Raw genomic sequence first — 20,729 nt, 5'->3', positions numbered from 1 at the left:
AATCCAGCACAATGTATTTGTAAGAGCTGTAGAAGCAACTGGACACTCTCCATGATGCCGAGAGGCAGCAACAAGGAATGAAGCAGGATCATAAACCCCAGATGCTGGTCCATTCAAGGTTCTCCTTGGAAGAATCTCATGTGTCCCAGACAGATGAGGGGTCCAGGAGAACTGGCTGATTGTCAAGGCTCACCTTGTCAAAGCTCAGTGTTAACTGGTGAACAAGATGCTCATTCAGTTATTACCACTGACGACCTACAACCACTGGAACCGGTTTCAGTCTTCTGCAGAGCACACTCGGATCGGCATGATGTACACAACTCATAATCACAAGGAAATGCACACACCAGAAATAAAACTAGACTGCGGTGCAGCTTATCTTACCAACGTAAGGTACGCAAAGGCCTTCACTAAGCTTTAATTGTGTAAAGACAGGAGGCAGCTCAACAGCCCACGAAGAAAGCAGCGCACACAGCGTTCCATGGCACAGTCCCATAGGTATCCAACGCTGTGCCCGTATTATTTGGCCAGAATACAATCCACAAGTTCATATCCGCAATTAGCTAACTGGACCCACATGGCCTTTTCAAGAATCTTTTAAGTGCCTTTTACTTGAATTGTATGTTACAAACCCCTTCATTCCTTTGATTCATTAAGTTCAATGCCTCCTTAACACATTTATTAACAGCAGCATCTGGCTCTTCAATCAGAGGAATCCTTCAAGAGACCTCAGGTAACCACATGAAAGGAGCACAGGGACATGGAAGTTGAGATTTTGAAGATTTCATCTGATATGATTAATTACTTGGCTAGGTTAATTCACCACTGAATCGCACCCAACTCCTATCCTCAGAACTCACAGTACAGAGCCACGATTCTACTCTTATGAATGAACATTTTCTAAATCAGTCATAATAACTAGGCAGCAAAGAACCAGTGATGAAAGTCTGTAAACCCAATATACACCTTCCCAGGGCAACAACGTCCTGCAATTGAGCTCAGGTTGGGCAACAGCAGCTCTACCAGCTTACTTATATCTAAGCAGCCTGTCTTGTTTTCGCATTAATTGGAATTAAGATAAAGAAAGATGTCCCAATCTGATGTCAGCTTAATCAGAATCAGTCATTCTCTGCTGTTCAATTAAAAGTGTTTGGACATTAAACTCAGTTGTGTTTACATACAAGATTTTTCAATGAAAAGTAATTTATGTGGGTAAGAATAGCACATGCATCTCTCAAGTAGTTGCAAAATAAATCTAAAGGCATCGTTCTCTTATATGTAAACAAGAAAAAATGCTTAGTAGCTGCATAAGATGAGTCAATTGGCAGTCCTAGGGCTCTTGTGTTCCTTGTTAAAAAACATCTCCCAGAATGTTGCTACAACTTATTCAGTAGAATTAACTACAGACCAGTGTAATTCAGAAGGTAAATGCAATGACTCAAACTAGCGCTTCAACAACACAGCTCTCCAATACAGAGCCAATTTCAAGGCAAACTTAACAAGTGCTGTCTATAGAATGCTGAGAATCTGGCTGAAGGATGTACAAACACCTCAGTTGAAAATAGTCATACCTAGGCAAGGTACTGATATAATTTGACACATAAAAGAAGCTGAAGAACTGCAATATGGTACACACTGGGAAAAATATCTTCTCATTACCTCTATCCCACGATTACCTGTATCATAGGATTTATAGGATACACTACTATTGCTTCATTTGTTGAAAATAGCAGTGGAAAATGTGATCATGGATCATTTATGATTGCTCAAATGACAAGCCACTCATGGAACAGCTAAGAATTGCAAACTGATTATGCCATACACTTGCAATCACTTTTTCCCCCACCAGGATTGGATGATACACCCTAATGCACAAAAACTGTCAGTGGCAAATCCTGTGACACGCTTTAGCCTAAAAAGATACAACAGATAAGTTCTGTATTCTGCCATTCCTACTTACCAGTCTTTGTAGTTTCTGGTTAATCCATGTCAATGTGCCCAATTTACAGTCAAGTGGATCCAGCCTTACTAAACGATTTGTCACACCTCTATTATACACGATCCCATTCTCTTTTTCCTAGAAGGTCTTCAAAAATGGACAGGGGTTCATCCTTGAGGCCACAGGAACTGTTCTGCCCCTTCTTCCCAATAAATTTAGAGATTCTGTGCTACCCACACACTTCACAGCTGGGAGCAAGTAAATAATGGTTAAAGCTTATGCATTTCTCATCGCACAACCTGCTATATACCCATTGTATGTATAATGTCAAAAGTGTTCACTATATGAGACACGTCCAAATACCAAACAGGAACATCTGCTACAAACCCCGAGTGTCTCCATGAAAAACTGCACAGGCCCATCACAGCTACAGAGCAAGGCTTTTCCTTTCTCTCCACACATGGCATTAAGGACTGACAGGAACACTCCAGGATTTATGCTTGTAATATGCAGTTTTAAGGCCAGCTTCTTTAGCGGGTTATCTTTTCTCGTCGTTTGCCAGGTTCAGTGTCCCTTATATACAGTGTAATGGCTTAAAGGACTTGTTTTATTTCCTTTAATAAGATAAACAGATACCCAACAGATGAACCAGTGAGCAGCAGCATGTATTTGATACAGCGGCAAAAGCTCCTTTTCAGTGTTTAATAGCACCACAGCAGTCAGAGCTGTGGTCATGGTAAAACTTTGTTACATAAATATTTTCACAGTCTCTGGCCTGAAGGATCAAGACCTTTAGCCTTTAAGACGTGTTGCAAAATGTGGCAGAATTTGCAGTGAAAGGGTAGTTGTTGAAAATTACTCCGTGACAAAAATGAGAAGGAAGAAGTCTTAGAAAGGCTCCCATTTTAGACAAACTCCTACACTTAGACAACCTCCTGCATTTAGAGTAGCCTCCCAAATGCATTTCCTAAGTCCCTAAGTCTGTGCATTCTAAAATATCAGCCCTATTAACGTCTCCTGTTAAAAACACACCAAAATTCAGAAAGTAAAAAGGTAACTTCTACATTGTAGAGGCATAAAATGGAAAACAAAGTTTCTAAGGAAGCTTTCAGAGTAAAGAAAATAGGATTTGTAATGAGGCAATCTAAATCTGTTCTGAAGAGCAGAGATGAAGAAAGAAGAATATTATTTCCCATGATCTGTTATTTCCTTTAAAAGCCCCCTAAGAATGAAGGTAGAGCTGCCTGCATTTGAATTTTACTCCATCTGCTCAAGAAAGCACGATACAGGAAGAAAGCAAGAAGAGAAAACCACTTTACAGAAAGCAGTAATTTAAGTGAAAACTTTCAGTGAATCAAGAGTGATACATCTTGCATTGTATCGTATTCCATCAGTGAGGGTCTCACAAACTATTTCTTCACCACATCCCTGTACAGACCCCGCAATGTAGAAAACTTGCCCATGAACAGGGAAGTAGATAATTTTTACATTAAGAGCTTGGTCTTTCCATGGAATGTGAACACTTAGAACATCTTAATTTGGAGGGGTAAATTAAGCTGTAAATTGGCCGTGTGAGTTGGAATTAATTTAGAATCTTAAACTTCCCAGTTATTGGCTGAGGTTTTCCTTCCCCATAGGCAATGAGCCTCCCACACTTCTAGTGGCAGCTCAGGCAAACACTTGGGCTCGGTGCCCCAATCCCAGTTACATCGCTCCTCACTCTTCTATATTAATTAGATGGACGTAGATTTTACATTATTTGAAAAGAACCAACTCATTTTACAGCATGGGTGCTGCTCACCCTCACAGAAGCTTTCCAGCATCTCAGACGTACCACAGCACTGGTGTGCACTCCGCCATGCACAGCGCTGTTCTGTAGATCACAGAATCATTTCAGTTGGAAAAGACCTAGAAGATCAAGTCCAACCATTAACCTGATGCTGTCAAGTCCACCTCTAAACCATATCCCTGAGGATGATGCCAGAACAGATATGTGCACCTAGGAAAGGAGCAGCAGCACTTGTAAAGAGCACCACATTTTGCAGGGAGGAGCCTAGGACTGATCCTGAACACTGAAAAAAATATACGTATTCCACAGTGGGCATTGCTACCTTCTCCTCTCCACTTTACACCTTTGCAAAGGAGGAATTGCCGGATCTTGTAAATATACACGAAGACACAGAGTGGTTGGGATTAGTGAGTGTCCCCACTCCCCATTGCCAGCTTCCCCAGGTTACAAATATATCTCTTTTTTTGCAATCATTACAATGATATTGTGTAGTAGCAGTTCCCACAGGTTAATTATGTTACAATAGAGAAACTTGCGAATTGGATAAATTTTATATCTTATCTACCCTCCACCTCCTCTTGCTCCCAAACCCTTCTCTAATCAATCTGAGAGGAGACAGATGGAAAAAAACCACATAATTTTCAAGTAGAAGAGTGGCTATGGGAAGGCATTCCAACTAAAAAAGGACCCATCAAAACACTCTGCTTTCCTATGCATCTCTTTAAAGAGCCTTGCAAATGCCAATGGAAATGATGGGGCGTCTGATGTTTTGACAGAAGCAAGAACATCATTAAGGTAAGAGCTGTCAGCAGTTATTTTATTTTCTCCCTGAAGAATAAGACCACTGTTTAGGCATTACTTTTTTACTAAATCTTTTTTCTTTTATTTCCATTCGATAACGCAATCCTGAAAGATGGCACACTTTATTTGCCTGTGAACTAGATAGATTAGAGAGTAATTGTGACAGCTTGCGAATAAAAGCGCTATAACCAAGCATAATTCAAAGTCAGCAGCCAGCAGAGATGCACTAATTGCCCTGCCACTGGGATAAGAGAGGAAAACTATTCCATACCCCAGTGCTCTCCTCGTTAACATACCCAGGTAAAATTACCTAACAGCAAGATGGTACCAAAGATTTCCATGTTTCGGACACTTTGAGTAATAACACATATGGCTTTAATCAAAACATGGCTTTCTGTATTTATTTACAAACTCATCAGACCGCCCAGTATTAATTAAAGTGATGGGATGACCAGCAACACACAGCCAGACAGGCTGATGACATTGAACACACAACCCCAGGGACCCAAGGATGGACCCCAGCAGATAGCAAGAGGATCTTTCATCTTAGCAGATGGAAGATGAAAAATCAGAGCCAAGGTACAATCCAGCCCAGGGACCAGGCTTGGGAAGGTCTACAGATTCTGCCGGCCTTCCTGTGCTCAGCAAAGCGCAGAGGATGAGCAAATCATCATGACCGTAATCCCAGCTATAAGGCTTTATTTGTTCATTAAGTGCCTCATCTACTGTAAAACATCCAGGAACTCAGGACCACCCACAAGCAAGTTCTGCACATTAAGGAGGAGGAGGAAGTTCAAGGAAGACAGCAACAGACTGTAGGAGACAACTGGTGACAAGAAATAGGTAAAGGAATGAGATCCAGGAGCCAAATGAGATGAACTGTACAGGAAACAGTGCAGAATACTCCATCCGAGGGTTTCAGAGAGGCAACAGGTGCTTCTCAGAGGAACGATGCCTGGAGATGCCCCGCCAATGGAAAGTCAGCCCACAGTGGCAAACACTGCCAGGAGTAGACTCCAAACAGGAGAATTCAAGTCTAAATCTGGCAACTACAGCACCCAACAGGAACTGCAGTTCTCGACAGACACAGAGTATTTAATGTTCACTCAGGGGAAATTCCTGGAACACACTCAGAAACTCAGTGACGCTTATTTAATCCACCACACAGAATAAGAACTGAAATCCTTTCCCAAAGAAGTGCTACGTGTCAGTTTGGTACAGAAGATGAGAGAGGTCAAGCAGATCTGCTGGCACAGGCTCCTCAGAGGACACAGATCAACAAAAGAAAGGGTTGAAGCAGAGAGTGAAAATACAGGCTATTTCCTTATCAGGAATAATACAATAGATGTTTATGCTCTGTAGTAATTTGTTTAATGGTACTTAATCAGAAATCCTTATTTAGTTATTAAAAAGACAAGTGACATGTGAATAAGTATTGTTAGATGGCTTGAATACTGAAAGGCATTTCTATACAAGAACAGCAGACGTATGAGAGAATGAGTCAGATATTTATGTTCCCTATTTAAAATAAAATTAGCAAGCTTTTAGAGAAACACACTGTTTCCAGATATGTACAAATATTCATGGTCACATCCGCAGTTTCCAACCAATGCAGAAGTTTTATTCATTCTAATCCATACGCAGCTTTTGCTCCGTTCATGTAGCATGTAATAGTGATGACACCACCTGAGAGACTAAAAGACTTTCTAGAATCAAAGTTGTTTCACTTTCACGGTGAATAAACCAGGGAGGGGAGGGGACAGATGCAAAAAATGTGCATTATACATAGAAAATCTGTTTAGACAAATAAGCTCATTCGTTGTAGGTAGCATAGCAGGTCTGCAGCTATTTCCATACTTACTTAAGTGTTAAGCAATGTGTGAGACATTGCATCTTCACATGTGTAGCTCATGCTCCCAGAATTTGCTAGCCACACATTTTTTCAAAGCATGTATCACATACACGCTGCTGTGATGCAGGCTTTTAGGGGGGAAAAAAGCAACATCTGGTTCAGTGCAATCAAATCAACACAAAAATAAACAAAAATTCTAAAATTACTCGTTTTTAACACACACACACAAAATCTGTACAGCTTTTCAGATTTTACAAGGACATTCACAACCCAAAATTTCCTACATGAAACAGATGGCAGTGGTATTTACTGAGTTTTTTCTCCTCCAAAAATCCACAAAGATTTTCAAGAAGTTTCTTTCTTTTTAACCATTTGCTGTGGTTTAACCTCAGCCAGCAACTCGGACCACGCAGCCGCTCACTCATTCCCCTTCCCCCAAGGGGGATGGGGGAGAGACTCAAAATGGGGTACAGGGAAACAAAAAACCCAACACTCCTATGGATGGTGGAAGAACAGCACTGTCATCTAAGTCTGAGGAGCTCCAACCAAGTCCTCTGACATCCATCGAGGTCTCATCCCCAAACAACCCTCAGTGCACGTGAACCACGTATAATTAAATGAAATCCTGAGTTTTCTTACTGTCACATGGAGTGCAGTGTCTGAACAGTGTATTCAAACAGAATGTCAACCTGTGTACCTGCTACACCAGGTTAACTTCTACGATCACAGAGCAACATGTATAGATTCGAATAGCACACTTAATAGGACTTAAAGATGCAAATGCACATCCCTGCAAAACTTTGTTTTCCTTTTCTTTTTGGATGTGTATTTCATGCAATATTAACCATCCCCATCCAGCACAACTTTATTACTCTAATTAAGTTTGCATTTGTTAATTTTCCTGAAAATTGAACCCAGCGGGGATTTACTGAATACTTTTTTTTTTGTCTCTCAAATGATGGTTCCAAACAGGAATATAATAGCATCTATAATGAAAAGCAGGCTGCAGACCCTACCAGGGTATGTGACAACTCATTTAACATATAAATTGTTTTAGGTATTATTTCAGGTAAGTGATCCTAATGCACTGCCACATTTTATGCCATTAGCCTTGGGGCCCCAAGCTCAGTCATTTAGTTCGGTATCATGTGAAGTCTCCTGGGTTCAGCTTTTCACAAATGTTAACAAATTCAGACTTAGATTTGCAGGGGAGTACATGCTTGTTTTCACACATGTGATACAGGACATAGCATGATCTGTACCTATGCTTGTACTCCCGGATAACTATATCCACTGTCCTAACTACAAAGATTTCTAAGCATACAGCTACAGCCACTTTAGGAATAATAAGAAATAATATGCACATTAAGTGATATCTAGTACAGCTATTTTGAGCACTCATTTCAGTGATCTAATGAAATGGCCTCAGAGAGCAAGTGCCTCAGTCGCTTGTACAGTTAATTGAGAAAAGCAGATGCTCTTGAAGTCCTTGAGAGGAAGATCTGGTCTGATCAGGCTTGGGTACCCGGCTCTGGCAGACTGGATGCCATTTATTGTCAACTAACAACCAAATTTCTGAGATTTACAAACACTACCAGAATTACCACCTTGGAGTTTGTCTCCTGTCTCCATCTATTTAAAAGGTCGAGCAAATACCCAATTTGATTCACATGTAGAATGACGTTTTTCTTTCAAGGAGCCTTGAAGCACAGGAGGTTCTTGGTGTGCGGCGCATCTACTACTGCGACATTGAAGCAATTTTTGAGTAATATCTGTAATAAGACTTAATGCTCAGGCCAGACAATGTTAAGTATTGAAAGCAAAGTTAAAAACAAACAAACAAACCTCTCTCCATCTCTAATTATTACCTGCCTTTTTCAAATAACCACTAGGTGGTACCGGGGGTGAAAACAGCAGAAGAGCAAAGCATTGTGTTCCTTGATATGCATACCTCTCCACCAGCCAATCTGTATATCACATAGTCCAGATTTGGCAGCTATAGATGACTTTTTCCCTAAAAGGAACTTCTAAGATGAGCAAATCATGATGGAATATGCAATGGTCAATGGGACAAGAAGCACACATGGAGGTAACCAACAGTTGCACTGGAAGTTAAATATAAAGCAATAGGTATCAATAGTGTGGTCCCTATACAAGGAGCTGCACCCCTGTAACTGTAAATAAACCTCTGCTGTTTTGGAGTAACCCTAGAAACTCAAATGTCTTACTGGCCAATCATTAGTTATTTTCTCCATTCACTTCTACCAGAATTACCTACTGGTATTTTTCTTTGTTCAAATTGGAAACAGGATAAATATATGTTGCAGAAACCAGAGCGCCATTTGTCCGATCTTACTGAAAAAATTTTGATTGATGGAAGGAAAATTATCACCTCATCCACAACAAAACATTTTGATGTGGATGGACATGTCGATGAGTGGATAAAAATATGGCCTGTCACTTGAATTGCTGCTCCACAGAGCAGCGAATGAGAAAGAGAAGCAACGCGTGTGGATAAAAATGTAAGAACTGACACAAAGATGTACAACTGAATAAAGATGATATTGAAGTTGCTTAGACCAGGGGCGTCAAACTCATGTAATTTCAGCACTGTACAAATGTAGGAGTAGTTACATGTATACAGTGCTAAAATTAATTCAGCCTTTTGAAGGCAACCACAAGACTGATGTGGCCACCAGTGAAATTGAGCTTGACACTCCTGGCTTAGACTTTAGAAAGTTAAGCACATCACACAAGTACATCATATAAAAATATCCTGGAGAGGTTTGCAGTCCTTTAGAGGTCACAGACACTCCACGTTGTGCATATGCCAATTCATATGCTATTTCCACAGAAAATTCAAGCCATTCACTAGACAAGCCAGGTTGGATACTAAGCACTAAGTTGTATTTTTCAAGTAAATATATCTGTTCAGTTCTGTCCCCACCCCAGTTTCACTCCATTTGACGGTCCCCTGGGTATAACAGCTGGGGAGATTCTACCTCAACTAACAGCGAATGGCATTGTAAGCCACAGAGAAAAGCCTCACATTTGAGGTCAGGTTGTAGGTCTACGTACCTGAAATTTTCAAGTTGAACATGAAGCAGGGGGGAGAAGCTTAGATTGCCAACCTACTGAGATACGAGCAGCAACAATAAAACTTAATTGATAAAAACAGAACCTTTGCTAAGCACCAGTGAGTTTTAGATATAAAAAGAAATCTGGCTATTAAGTGTTCAATTGAGCAAGCAGCATCTTAAGTGTCCATATAAACCCAAAGTTTTCCAGGACTAAATGGATGTAATACGTAGACACACCAGAAGTATCTGTTAATCTTTTAAGTCATATGAAAACTGGATTAATCTTTCTTCACTGCTCAATACTCGCGCTTTTATTTCAGGTCTTTATGATACATGAAGTTTCAGAATACCCTGCAGATCACAATCTTCCTTCCATCTTCTGCCTCTCCTGGGCTGTATATCTGCTTATTTTCAGTTTAAAGCCCAGCCCTGAAACACACTTCTTGATTTAGGTTGTTCCCTATGAGAGACTCCAAAGTATTACACTGAAAGATCAATTCTTTCTCTTTTCTCACAAAATGCATTCTGAGGCAGTAATAAATGCTAGAAATTCCAATATGCTGCATGGTGTGCTGTTCACTATGATAGCCGTAATGATGGGTGATAGGTCTTGGTATTTACACAAAAAGCTTTCCAGAGCCTCTGAGAAATTGGGGACAATTGAAACTACCACACAATACTCCTGCAAAATAATGAAAAGGGTGGGAGAGCCAGAAACCAAGAAAGATCTGAGTCTCAGTTATTCCAGAAGTATATGCATTTCATTTTCCATTATGCCAAACCACCAGTTCTCTTGGTCGCTGATAACAGGCCAGTTGCCAATGCTCACAAAATACTTTGTGCTTTATTCCTATTATTTAAAGCACATAAATACAGAGGGAAACACAGGGAAATATGAAAAACTTTTGCTAAAATCTAACTAAAAATCTGGAAAATTTATCTTAGATGAGGTACTGAGAAACAAAGACGGCAGTGATGGAGCTCACAGATACCAGGGCAAGAAGGCCAAAATGTCATGCAATTTATCATTTTACTCACATTTTTGCTAGCCAGCACATGGTTCCCAAGGTGCTCCAGCACCGATCCAAAGGGCAGGGACAGTGAGTGTGCGAGAGCCCCCAAATTCCCTCAAAATATCCAAAACATAACATGTCAGGGAACACATACTGATTCTATGGGACAGGGTCACCCTTCGTGGTACGCAGGCGGTGTTAGAAAACTGGTGCAAGTGCACACACAAAAATACTTGCATGTCTCCATTAGGAAAGCTTTTCTGTCACACAGAAATGCCTTTGGAGGGGAGCTCAAGATGTTTCCTTTATTCTTTTTGCGACAGACACCAAAAAGCTGTCTGATAAAAAAATAATGTAAAGTTTACCACACCTGAACTGAAAACCTACAACATCCATTGAGTCTCCATTAGCCATTCCTTGGGGCATCCAGTACGCTTTACTATTAATCCATTTATTACTTGTTACTGTATTGAGCCCAGAGGTTCATCTCGTAGACAATGACCACCCCCTGACACATGAAACCAACTGAAACATTCTGTGTGAAAAAGTGCTTTTTCTTAAGCATGTTTAGAGTTCCTTCCTTTTTTTACTGCTGAAGAGGCTTATGTTAGAATCAGGGGAAAAAATAATAATAAAAATGAAAATCCATGCTTAAAAGTTCCCCATTCCATAGCAAGAAAAAGAACAAACATGGTAAGCAATAGTACTCATTGTGGAAACAAAAGAGAATGTTTCACAGACATGTGAAAGTCCAGTTTGAGATCATTTTCCCAGAACCCACAGCAGCACTTAACAGAATGAGGGACCTTGCAAAGATACTTAAGACACTTATGTGAGTGAACCAAACAAAACCAAGGTCACAGTCAATAGAAGTTCCTCCACAATAACAAAACATTCAATACTTCAAGATTTATTGTATTTAGCAGAAAGACTTAAGATCTGACTGTTAGATGCAAAAGCTGCAAATATTTGACTGGAATAAGGTATAGATGCTAAGCAGCGAAGATAATTATGTATTTAAAGAGCTTACCTAAGGCTGTTGAGATTTTCTATAATTTAAAAACTTTTAATCATGTCCAATCTCTTTTGAAAACTATGGTGTATTATTCATATGGTATTGCACATGATGCAAGAATGACTTGTAAATTCTATGGCTTGCATATTGAAAAAGGTCAAATTAGATTAAACATTTCTTTTTCTTTCTGCCTTTACATTTCTAAGTGAGGTGAGATACATGAAAAACAATAAAACTTCCTTATGAGTATACGACTGCTACACCCGCAGCTGAGATACACAATAAACTCACATCCTCTACTTGGGAAGTAATTCTTGGAAAATAGTCTAATTCCTACTGAAACTATCACGGCTTTAATAAAGAGTATTAAAATTTCCTTTCTGCTCAGGAAATGCCAATAATCCTACTACAAAGACTCTAACAGTACTGTGAGTCTAAGATGATGACGGAAAAAGGAATTATGTTGAATTTGAGGATTATTCTATAACAGAATGAGTCTCCTCAGTCTCCTTCACTAAACGCAGTGTTAAGTAACGCTAAATTATATCGAATTGGCAGAGCTTTGGAGAGGACCATGCAGATGGTGAAAAGGTTATATCTTGGAGACAAAGAATGCATTTTTTCCTAATTACTGTCAGCCTGCAATTCAAGTCTAGATAGCGGAGTTAAGCCTTGTCCGCCTTCAACACGTGTCACCTGAGCCATCCTGCCCTTCTGAGGCAGCAGAAAATAAACAGAGCAATTAATTGCCAAAAGCCACGTACAAAATCAAGACTCGCACTCTCAGAGCTTTGAATACATAATTTCTTATAATAGTTGCATCAAGTGAACACCCCCAATTTTAAATCCTAAAAAAGAAATTACCAAGAAAGTGTTACACTTAGGACTTCACATAGTTAGATTTGTAGTAATGTACATAAAATGCTTGTCCACTACAAAATTTCAGTACTCAAGAGCATATGGGTTTGCAGCTACAACAGTAATCATAACACTTTCCACAAGTGAAGCGATTGCTGCCTGCTCTGAATGGCCTGACCAACAGGCAACAAAACCACGGACCAAACAATGTACCAAAATTGTTCGGCATCCCTAAAGTACCATAATGCCAAGGCAAACAAAAGTAAATTATTTGCAGGACTCACCAAGTAGATCTAAGGTATGTCACAGAGGTAAGGTTAAGTAGAAGGGAGATGGTAGAAAACAACAGAAGAACAAGCACAGAAGTGCTTATATTTAGAGTTTCAACCTCAAAATAACACAAAATACTGTCAAATCACTATCTAGTGAGCATTCTGGGACAGAAAACTCAATAACACCCTACTGCTGATTAAAAGGCAATATGATACGGTCAGCAGTGTTCACAAAGGTCGGTCAGAAACTCATAAGCAGCAGCATCAACAAAAGCAGCATCTGCTGTAATTTGAAGGAAAGAGGAAATTAAGGAAATAAGCAATCCAAACCTCTTCCATTTTAATTTGTGTCTGTGTCCTGCTGAGGGAACAAACAGTTTGTGAGCTGTAGTCTGTCGTGTAATTCAGTCCTAGCTGCAGACTAATAAAAAGGACAGTAAAACATATGCAAATACTTATTTATAGGATGCAAAGAGAGATAGTCTAAGTCTTGCCGCTATTTGCATCTTCCCCACATACAAACAAGCACTGATGGAAAGTTTCCTGCTGAGAAAGAAAGGTAAGAGATGCGGAGAGAGAGGGAAAAGGAAAAAAGGAAAGAGTACTGGAATAACTTCTTCGGAGAGGAGTTTTTACATATTTGTGCAGCATAACAGAGCACGATGCTGCACTTGAAATTATGGATAATAAGAGGAAAGTTAGAAAAATCAGCAACACTAGGAGAGGTCTATGAACAAGCCAAATTAGAGTTTTATAAGGTCCACCTTGTAGGTGTAGATGTTCAGCAGGCAGTACGGACTGCAGAGAGCTGGGAAATATCACATTACATTATTTTTTTCCTTCTCAAACTCATAGGCTAATGATTAAAATAGTGGCGGCGCTTACTGTAATCATCACCCTATTTAACTGCTGCTCAGCAGGTTCCTGCTCTTAGATCTAAACCAGCTCTTTAAAAGTCACAGCAGGACAGGAATATCAGTGAGAATGTGATCTGAACCAGAGCCCCAGCTCCAGTAAAAGAGGAGAACCAGTGGCAACATTTAACATGATGGAAGATTAACACATCAGATCAAAGCTCAAAAACAGCACAACAGATTTTAGGGTGGTGATTCTATTAGAAGTGTATTTCATCACCTTACAGCTAGAATGGATGCTGGGAAATTATTTGCTTAGAAAAATGAACATTCTTCAATTGGGTAGAGATGGAGAAGAACGACAGCAAAATCTCAATTCAAAACTGCCATTCCGGCTATTTTCTTGCCTCAGATGATCTCACAGTTGAGTGGGGAACGAACTTCAAAGTGATCATTTGTTCCTGATCACAGAAACACGCTCTTTAATCTCTTCATTCAGATAGGGCAAACCAAAGAGAACCAACACCCAGCTTCTCCCTGGAGCTGGGTTATACCGGCTTTGAAAGCAAAGCAGTTCAGCTCCAGTATTCAGAGGTAAATGCTCTGCAAACTTGAAAAATCACCTGAATACCTACCACAAGCTTACAGAACAGCCTCCATCTAGCACTGCTAACAGACTTTTGCCACCTCGCTTTGATACTAAAAAGATCGTGGAGTTGCCACAACGCTGACACCCTCAGCTCTGAACTCAAGCACTCCGTGTTTACAAAGCTCCATCATTCTTTCCTCCGACACTTGCAACCATCTTTACCTCAGGATTAGAGCTCCAGCTTGTCAATGCCAACCCCCAAACCCAGCAGAGCAGCTGAACAAGTGCCCATATAATAGATCAGTTGCAGCAGATGCTCAAAAGTGAAATAAAAAGGAGGCAGAAGGGTGTGGATAACAGAGAGACCTGGAAGTCTCTAAGAAAGCCACGTACACACTTGAAGAGCAGTTGTTTAAGAAAGGGTTAGACCTCAACACAATCAAAGGTGGTTCAAGATGTACAAAGGGACAAAAAGGTAACAAAAATAAATCAAGGTAAAGCGGTCTTCAGCACAGATCACCAGGAAGCAACATATTGCTTTTAGCTGGTCTATCTCTTGCTTTGGAGGGTTGTTTTTGTTTTAAAAAAATGAATATAATAGCTGGGCACACATTTGACACAACCCAAGAAACCAAACTACACACTACGGAGATTCACAGTACACAGCCAACAAAGAGTAAAGTTTAAATCAAGGCAAAGGTGGCTGGGGAGTTTACTGGCACCTTGCTCAGGACAGAAATTGCCCCTTCCACAAATCATTTTGAACTTCTTAGTTCAGTCCTTCTACAACAAACACGAGACCTCTGCAGAAAGCCTACGAGCTGCAGCCAGCTACTGCACTTCTGGAAGAGCTCAGTCACCACACTCTTTTACACTGTCTAGCACTGCCAAATTTTTTAAAGTTCCAATAATCACATCGGTCTGAAGCATTTGCATCTGCACAGTCTGTTCCTTTCATTGGAAATTAACCTCTTTCCCCTCTGCAGATGGGTCCTATAGGTCTCACCATATTGTAAATATACTCTTTGTTTTGCAAGCTTATTTTTAAAGGCTCTTGTATTCATCATTATCCTTTCATACTAAGAAACCTGATACATCCTTGCTTGCATTTCATATTAAATAAAGCATTACTTGCTAGGTTGGTTTTTATCACTGCAATAGAAGTAATATTTTGATGTGAAAGGACAGCTTTCTTGCTGAGATAACAGCTCATACCCAACAATTATACCTCGCAATTGTCCAAGTATGCCTTAATCATACCAGACCCTTCACCAACATCAATGTACGGTGACAGTCCCCCCACCCCTTCAAGGGACTTCTCTTGAATTAAAAATATTTAATGGGATGGTAACCACATGGTAGGTAAATTAAGAACAGCTTTAAACCCTGTTCTCCAGGAGAAGCCCGTTAATAACTTCCCTACAATTAAACAGGCAGAAGAAAGATGAGCAAAAGACCTAACAACATTTGGAACTCAATAGGGAACTGCTGGAGAGAGTCCAGCGCAGTGACAAAGATGCTGGAGGGAGTGGAGCATCTCCCGTGTGAGGAAAGGCTGAGGGAGCTGGGGCTCTGGAGCTGGAGGAGAGGAGACTGAGGGGGGACTCATTCATGGGGATCAATATGGAAAGGGGGAGTGTCAGGAGGATGGAGCCAGGCTCTTCTGGGTGACAACCAGTGACAGGACAAGGGGCAATTGGTGCAAACTGGAACACAGGAGGTTCCATTTAAATGTGAGAAGAATCTTCTTCCCGGTGAGGGTGGCAGAGCCTGGCCCAGGCTGCCCAGGGAGGTTGTGGAGTCTCCTTCTGTGCAGACATTCCAACCCGCCTGGACACCTTCCTGTGTAACCTCAGCTGGGTGTTCCTGCTCCATGGGGGGATTGCACTGGATGAGCTTTCCAGGGCCCTTCAGCCCCTGACATCCTGGGATTCTGTGAAATATGACAAGGTTAACTGAGCGGCTCTCAGTCATGAGACAGACTGTTTTTCTTCCATGTTGACTAACGGAATACTTTGAAAATCAACTAAGACAAGACTGAAGAGAACTAGAACACACCCCTGCGAGTCTGCAGGGGGGCTTTGTTGAGTATTCCTGCCTTGGCAGTAGCAGGACAGACCCTAGGAAAATGCCAAAAGCCTTAAAAGAATTTGCATCAGGTAGCAACAAAACAATTTTGAGGGACTTCCTGGGGAGTGAAGATCTCAGAAAAATTGGCTCATGAAAAACAGGTTATAGATGCTGTAATATTCCCTCTTTATCAGCTCTCCACAGATTCACACCATGTATTGACTAATTAATTTAAGCATCTAGAATATCTGAAAGGGATCAGGGGAAAAAAAAGAAATCACAAACAAGCCTCCATACACACACGCAGAGTTTAAAATGTTATTCACAACCTTACATTATGTGACAACTATACTGGAAGGACACTATCATTAATACGCACCTTAAATGATAAGATTCCAGCCAATTTCCATAGTAGTTTAAACAATCTTTACAAAAACAAACCCTACATTTAGTTCAGAATATGAATAACTGCCACACAGTTTTTACATAAAGGAAAATTACAGACAAGCAGCATTCCATTTGTATGCAATCAGTATAGCAAGTCGTAGATTCTCTGGGTTTTTTGAAAACCACCCTGTACAAAATTGTATTAAATTACTATATGTGCGACAGTGAGAGATAAGAAATAGAGAAGAGCTATTTCCACTGGAGCACCAAAGAACGGCAAGGTGTACAGATGGAAATGATAGGTTTCTGTGGCTTGACTATTATGATTCTAGAGTGCAAAGAGAAGAATAAATGTATTGGCATTTATTTATACAAGCCCCACAACAGTCAGAAGACAGAAAGGTATTAGCATAGATGCCAAACAGCTCTACACAAAAGCATTTTCACAGTACTATGAAGGTATCTCCTGCCACTAAATAGACTGTAATAATCTGAAACTAATAAAGTTATGATCTTTTGTATAAGATTTCCACTAATTACAATAATATACTGTTCTTAGTAAAGATGTCCATATAGACAAGGTGCAATCTGGGGACAGGAGGTAAAGCAGAAGGTGGTGCATATTTTATTTCATCGAGAATTTCACTTGCTGAAATAGGTATCTATTTTTCTAATTTAGAATGTAGAAGATGTACGTGTATTTCAAAGCAAAATCTCTTTCTCTACCTACCAATTATTACCATTCAGCATTGAAAAATGTAAATGACTCTTTCCTTTCTCAATACTAGAATAAAACATCTTAGAACTTTACATTAAAAAGATACCTAGATGCACTTTTAAACCTTAATCTTTGTCAAATCCCCTATGATTTTATATTCAACTGATCAAGAGAAAGCATGTGAGAAGTAAAGTATTAGTGTGGATTTAGTGGGTTTAGAGGCAGGACTATTAATTGAGCAAAGCTTCAATTACAGATTAATTTAATGTATACCCAAGTACATTATTGCAATTCAATAAACATCTCTTCAGAATTAAACAATTCCAATTTGCTTTCATTTCAGCCTGTGTGCACGCATTACAAATTCGTATTATCCACACTAACACGAGTCAGCCTGGTTGGACGGTCTCATTCACGTGATCCTGGTATGTCATGGTGATGCACCAAACTGACCTCCAATGAACCCCTTAACCTCACCTGCTTATAAACAGGAGCAAGGAGCAGAGGGGTGGACCTCCCCATAAAAATATTGCTCTTCTAAAATTTCTTCTAGCTAGGTGTTCACCCAAGCAACCCGGTAATGAATCTATCAGCATCTCTCCTGGTCGACATCCAACCATTCATGTTCGTAACTTGTTCTTCTATTTCTTCCCTCCTTGTATTGTTGAACATGAAAGCATCAGGCACCTACTCAACCTTGCATATTCTGATATGTGGTTGCTCTGGAAGATTGCCTTCCCCCTATTTAGCTACAATACCATATTAGACATGCTACTTCTGGCAACTCAGTTTCATTCTAATCATTCTAATTCTAATTCCTCTGGATTTGAACGAGATGCAAGATCACCGAGTGGAAATTAAAACCACCTGGCATCTAACAGGAACAGTCGCTTCACTATCTGTGTAGTCCGAATATTTGCACCACCTAACACTCTATATTTAAGACATTGTAAAGGCATCGGTATACTGATCATCAAATAACAGAGCAAGTTGGCACGAAGTATAACAGTGAACCCATTTCTACAGCAACCCTCCGTTTTCCCAGAAAAATTAAACATTTAAATCAACAAAATCATACTCAGCCAGCAGATCCATAACTCCTCCCATTTGATGTCATCACCACCCCAAACACAGAAAGTTTTGGGAGCAGCTCAGTCACCTTCTCTCTATGTAAGATGCAGTGAGCATCCCTGTGGTGCAGCTCAGGGAAATTTAAAAACCACCACACACCAGCATAACAAATAGCACTTTACTGCATGTCTCATGGAGGAGAGATAAAGACACATCTTGTATGTGTCAGGCACAGTATCAGCCCTGAATCACAGTAAATAACAGAGCTAAAACTCCAGCATCCTTCAAGAACTACTCATGTTTCTACTGTGTACTTCAGGATGTGAGCAGAATCAATCCCGTCATTTACTCAGCAACCTCGAGCAGACTCATGCGACGCTCCAACACAACATCATTGATGCCTGATAAAATACTGGAAAGGAAGGCAGAACAAGCTGACTGACAATGTTCAGCTGACTACATTAAAAGTATCCATAGCTACCATACATTACTACAAAAGCTTATGGAGAGGGCTGCACGCACACAAAGTTTCAATTCAAATATTTGTTTAAAGAAAATGTTTGAAATTCATGTCAGTTCTACCCTTTTTTTCCTACTTGAATTTAATATGAGGGAAAGAAGAAGGTGCAACAGGATCTAAATTTTTATACGTAGGTGCCATCTGGGAGGAAACACTCATCTTGCATAAATCTGCTGCTTTAGTGTTACCCACCTTTCACTATTAATTCTGCATAATTCGAAACTCCAGATCCACCGTCTGAACGGATGACACATCGGTACTTGCTGATGCTGCGTTGAGAGGTGTCGGCTACACTGACGGTAGCAGAAAAACGTCGGTGGTTGACCACTCGAGTGACCATTAGCGCTGTGTCCCTTCCATTCCACTGCTGTAAGGGCAGACAAAAATAAGTTATGAAGACACACAGATTATGTATCCATATATAATTCATTCTTTGTTATGCTGCTTAACACCATTCAGACCTTCACATTCACATCACCAAGCACAATTTTTTGAGAAATACCGCTAGCTGTATCCCTGAAAAACTTACAGGGTCATATGAACTAGGGCTTAAATATTCTTACATATATATTTAAGTTTTCACATCTATTTAATTTTTGAAACATATTTGGGCATTTTAAGTTTTATATGTATTGAAATGGCTGGAGAGTGACAGCTCAGACTGTGCAGTTGTACACAGTTTATTTAGAGGCCTGGCTAGGATATGAAAGTACTACAAATGAATGGAATTTGTAAACCTGCGAAAATGCTACTAATTAACAGATTTTATAAACTTCGCATTTTCAGATGTAAAGCTTTGATTCTGAACCAATTTAAATAAATTGGTTGGATGAACAGACATCCTTATACGTCCAAACTTCCCCAATAAACCTCTCTGCCAATGCCAGACTACATTTTCCTAACTGAGAAAGTGGCAGATGAAGAATTAGCTAGAAATAGAAGTTCTCCACATTGTAAACACCTGAACTTGCTCAGTTGGTCTAGTTTATCAGGAGTTTCTAAGAAAAACAAGCTGCTGTTTTGCAGGTTTCCAGTAATCAGTTTTGGGGGGTCTTTCCAAGGCTATTTTCATTAAATGTTTCAATTTTAGAGAACGGAAAACAGGTTTCCACTAGCAACAATAACGATTTCCTTCCAAACCCCTGCTTCTCACAGGAAAAGGTTCATCCTGCTTCAGGTCAGAAGTGTTTTTACACACATCTAGACATAACTGCAGAAAGTTTTCACTGAAATAACTCAATAAAAGATAAAGAATAAGCCAAAACATATATCTCAGTCGATGCTGAAAGTACACCATAAGTTAATAAATTTCAGATAAAAATGTAATTTTTAGGAGAACAGCTGTGATGAGAGTGACTGTCAAGTCATTTCCGCATGATGCTGACTACATTTCTCACCAAACTCAAGCCTTTTTCCCCGGTGCTAATTTTGATTTTTATGACAAGGCAAATCGATTCCTCCCTAGTATTTACACAAGATTTGAGACTCATTTTTAAAGTTCCTTAAAATGCCTGACGTCAATTAAAATGTTTAAGAAAAATCTGTTAGTTGACTACAAATGCCACAGCAACTATGAGCAAGGCCGTTCTTGTCTGCCTCAGATGTTACAAATACGGGGTGGTCAGGCCCTCAAGTCTCATTAATCCAAAACAGGATTAAAAACTGTTGACTGGTTTAAGTGTTCTGAAAGTTTATTCTGGCTTATGTACATGCACAGTACTTAAAACACAATCCTCCGGACTTGTTTGGGATGTCAGGTGTTTAATGGCACAGAAGTTTAGGAGAAGCAAAGAGTTCATCTATTTAAAGGCTTCTAGAAGAGCTCTGTGTACAGTGCATGGTCATGTTGGTGCTGCACATATCTGAGCGCTTCAAGGGGCACAAGAAATCATTTTGTCCTT

At 40.0% G+C, this 20,729-nt stretch overlaps 1 protein-coding gene across 1 annotated transcript in view; it reads right to left on the bottom strand.

The window, feature by feature from the left end:
* The window catches only part of PTPRT (protein tyrosine phosphatase receptor type T), a gene marked incomplete at its 5' end in the record, with an annotated part of 380,430 nt that overhangs the window by 214,479 nt on the left and 145,222 nt on the right, over positions 1 to 20,729 (bottom strand). Inside the window, one exon of the mRNA XM_082065426.1 lies at positions 19,021 to 19,195. Within this exon, the coding sequence (XP_081921552.1) occupies positions 19,021 to 19,195 (175 nt within the window). The remainder of the gene's footprint in view (positions 1 to 19,020; positions 19,196 to 20,729) is intronic.

This window comes from Streptopelia decaocto, assembly GCF_964273445.1.
Source record: "Streptopelia decaocto genome assembly, chromosome: 14".
Lineage (NCBI taxonomy): Eukaryota > Metazoa > Chordata > Aves > Columbiformes > Columbidae > Streptopelia > Streptopelia decaocto.
The sequence above is the reverse complement of the archived record's forward strand: the minus strand, read 5'-3'. Positions and strand labels throughout refer to the sequence as shown.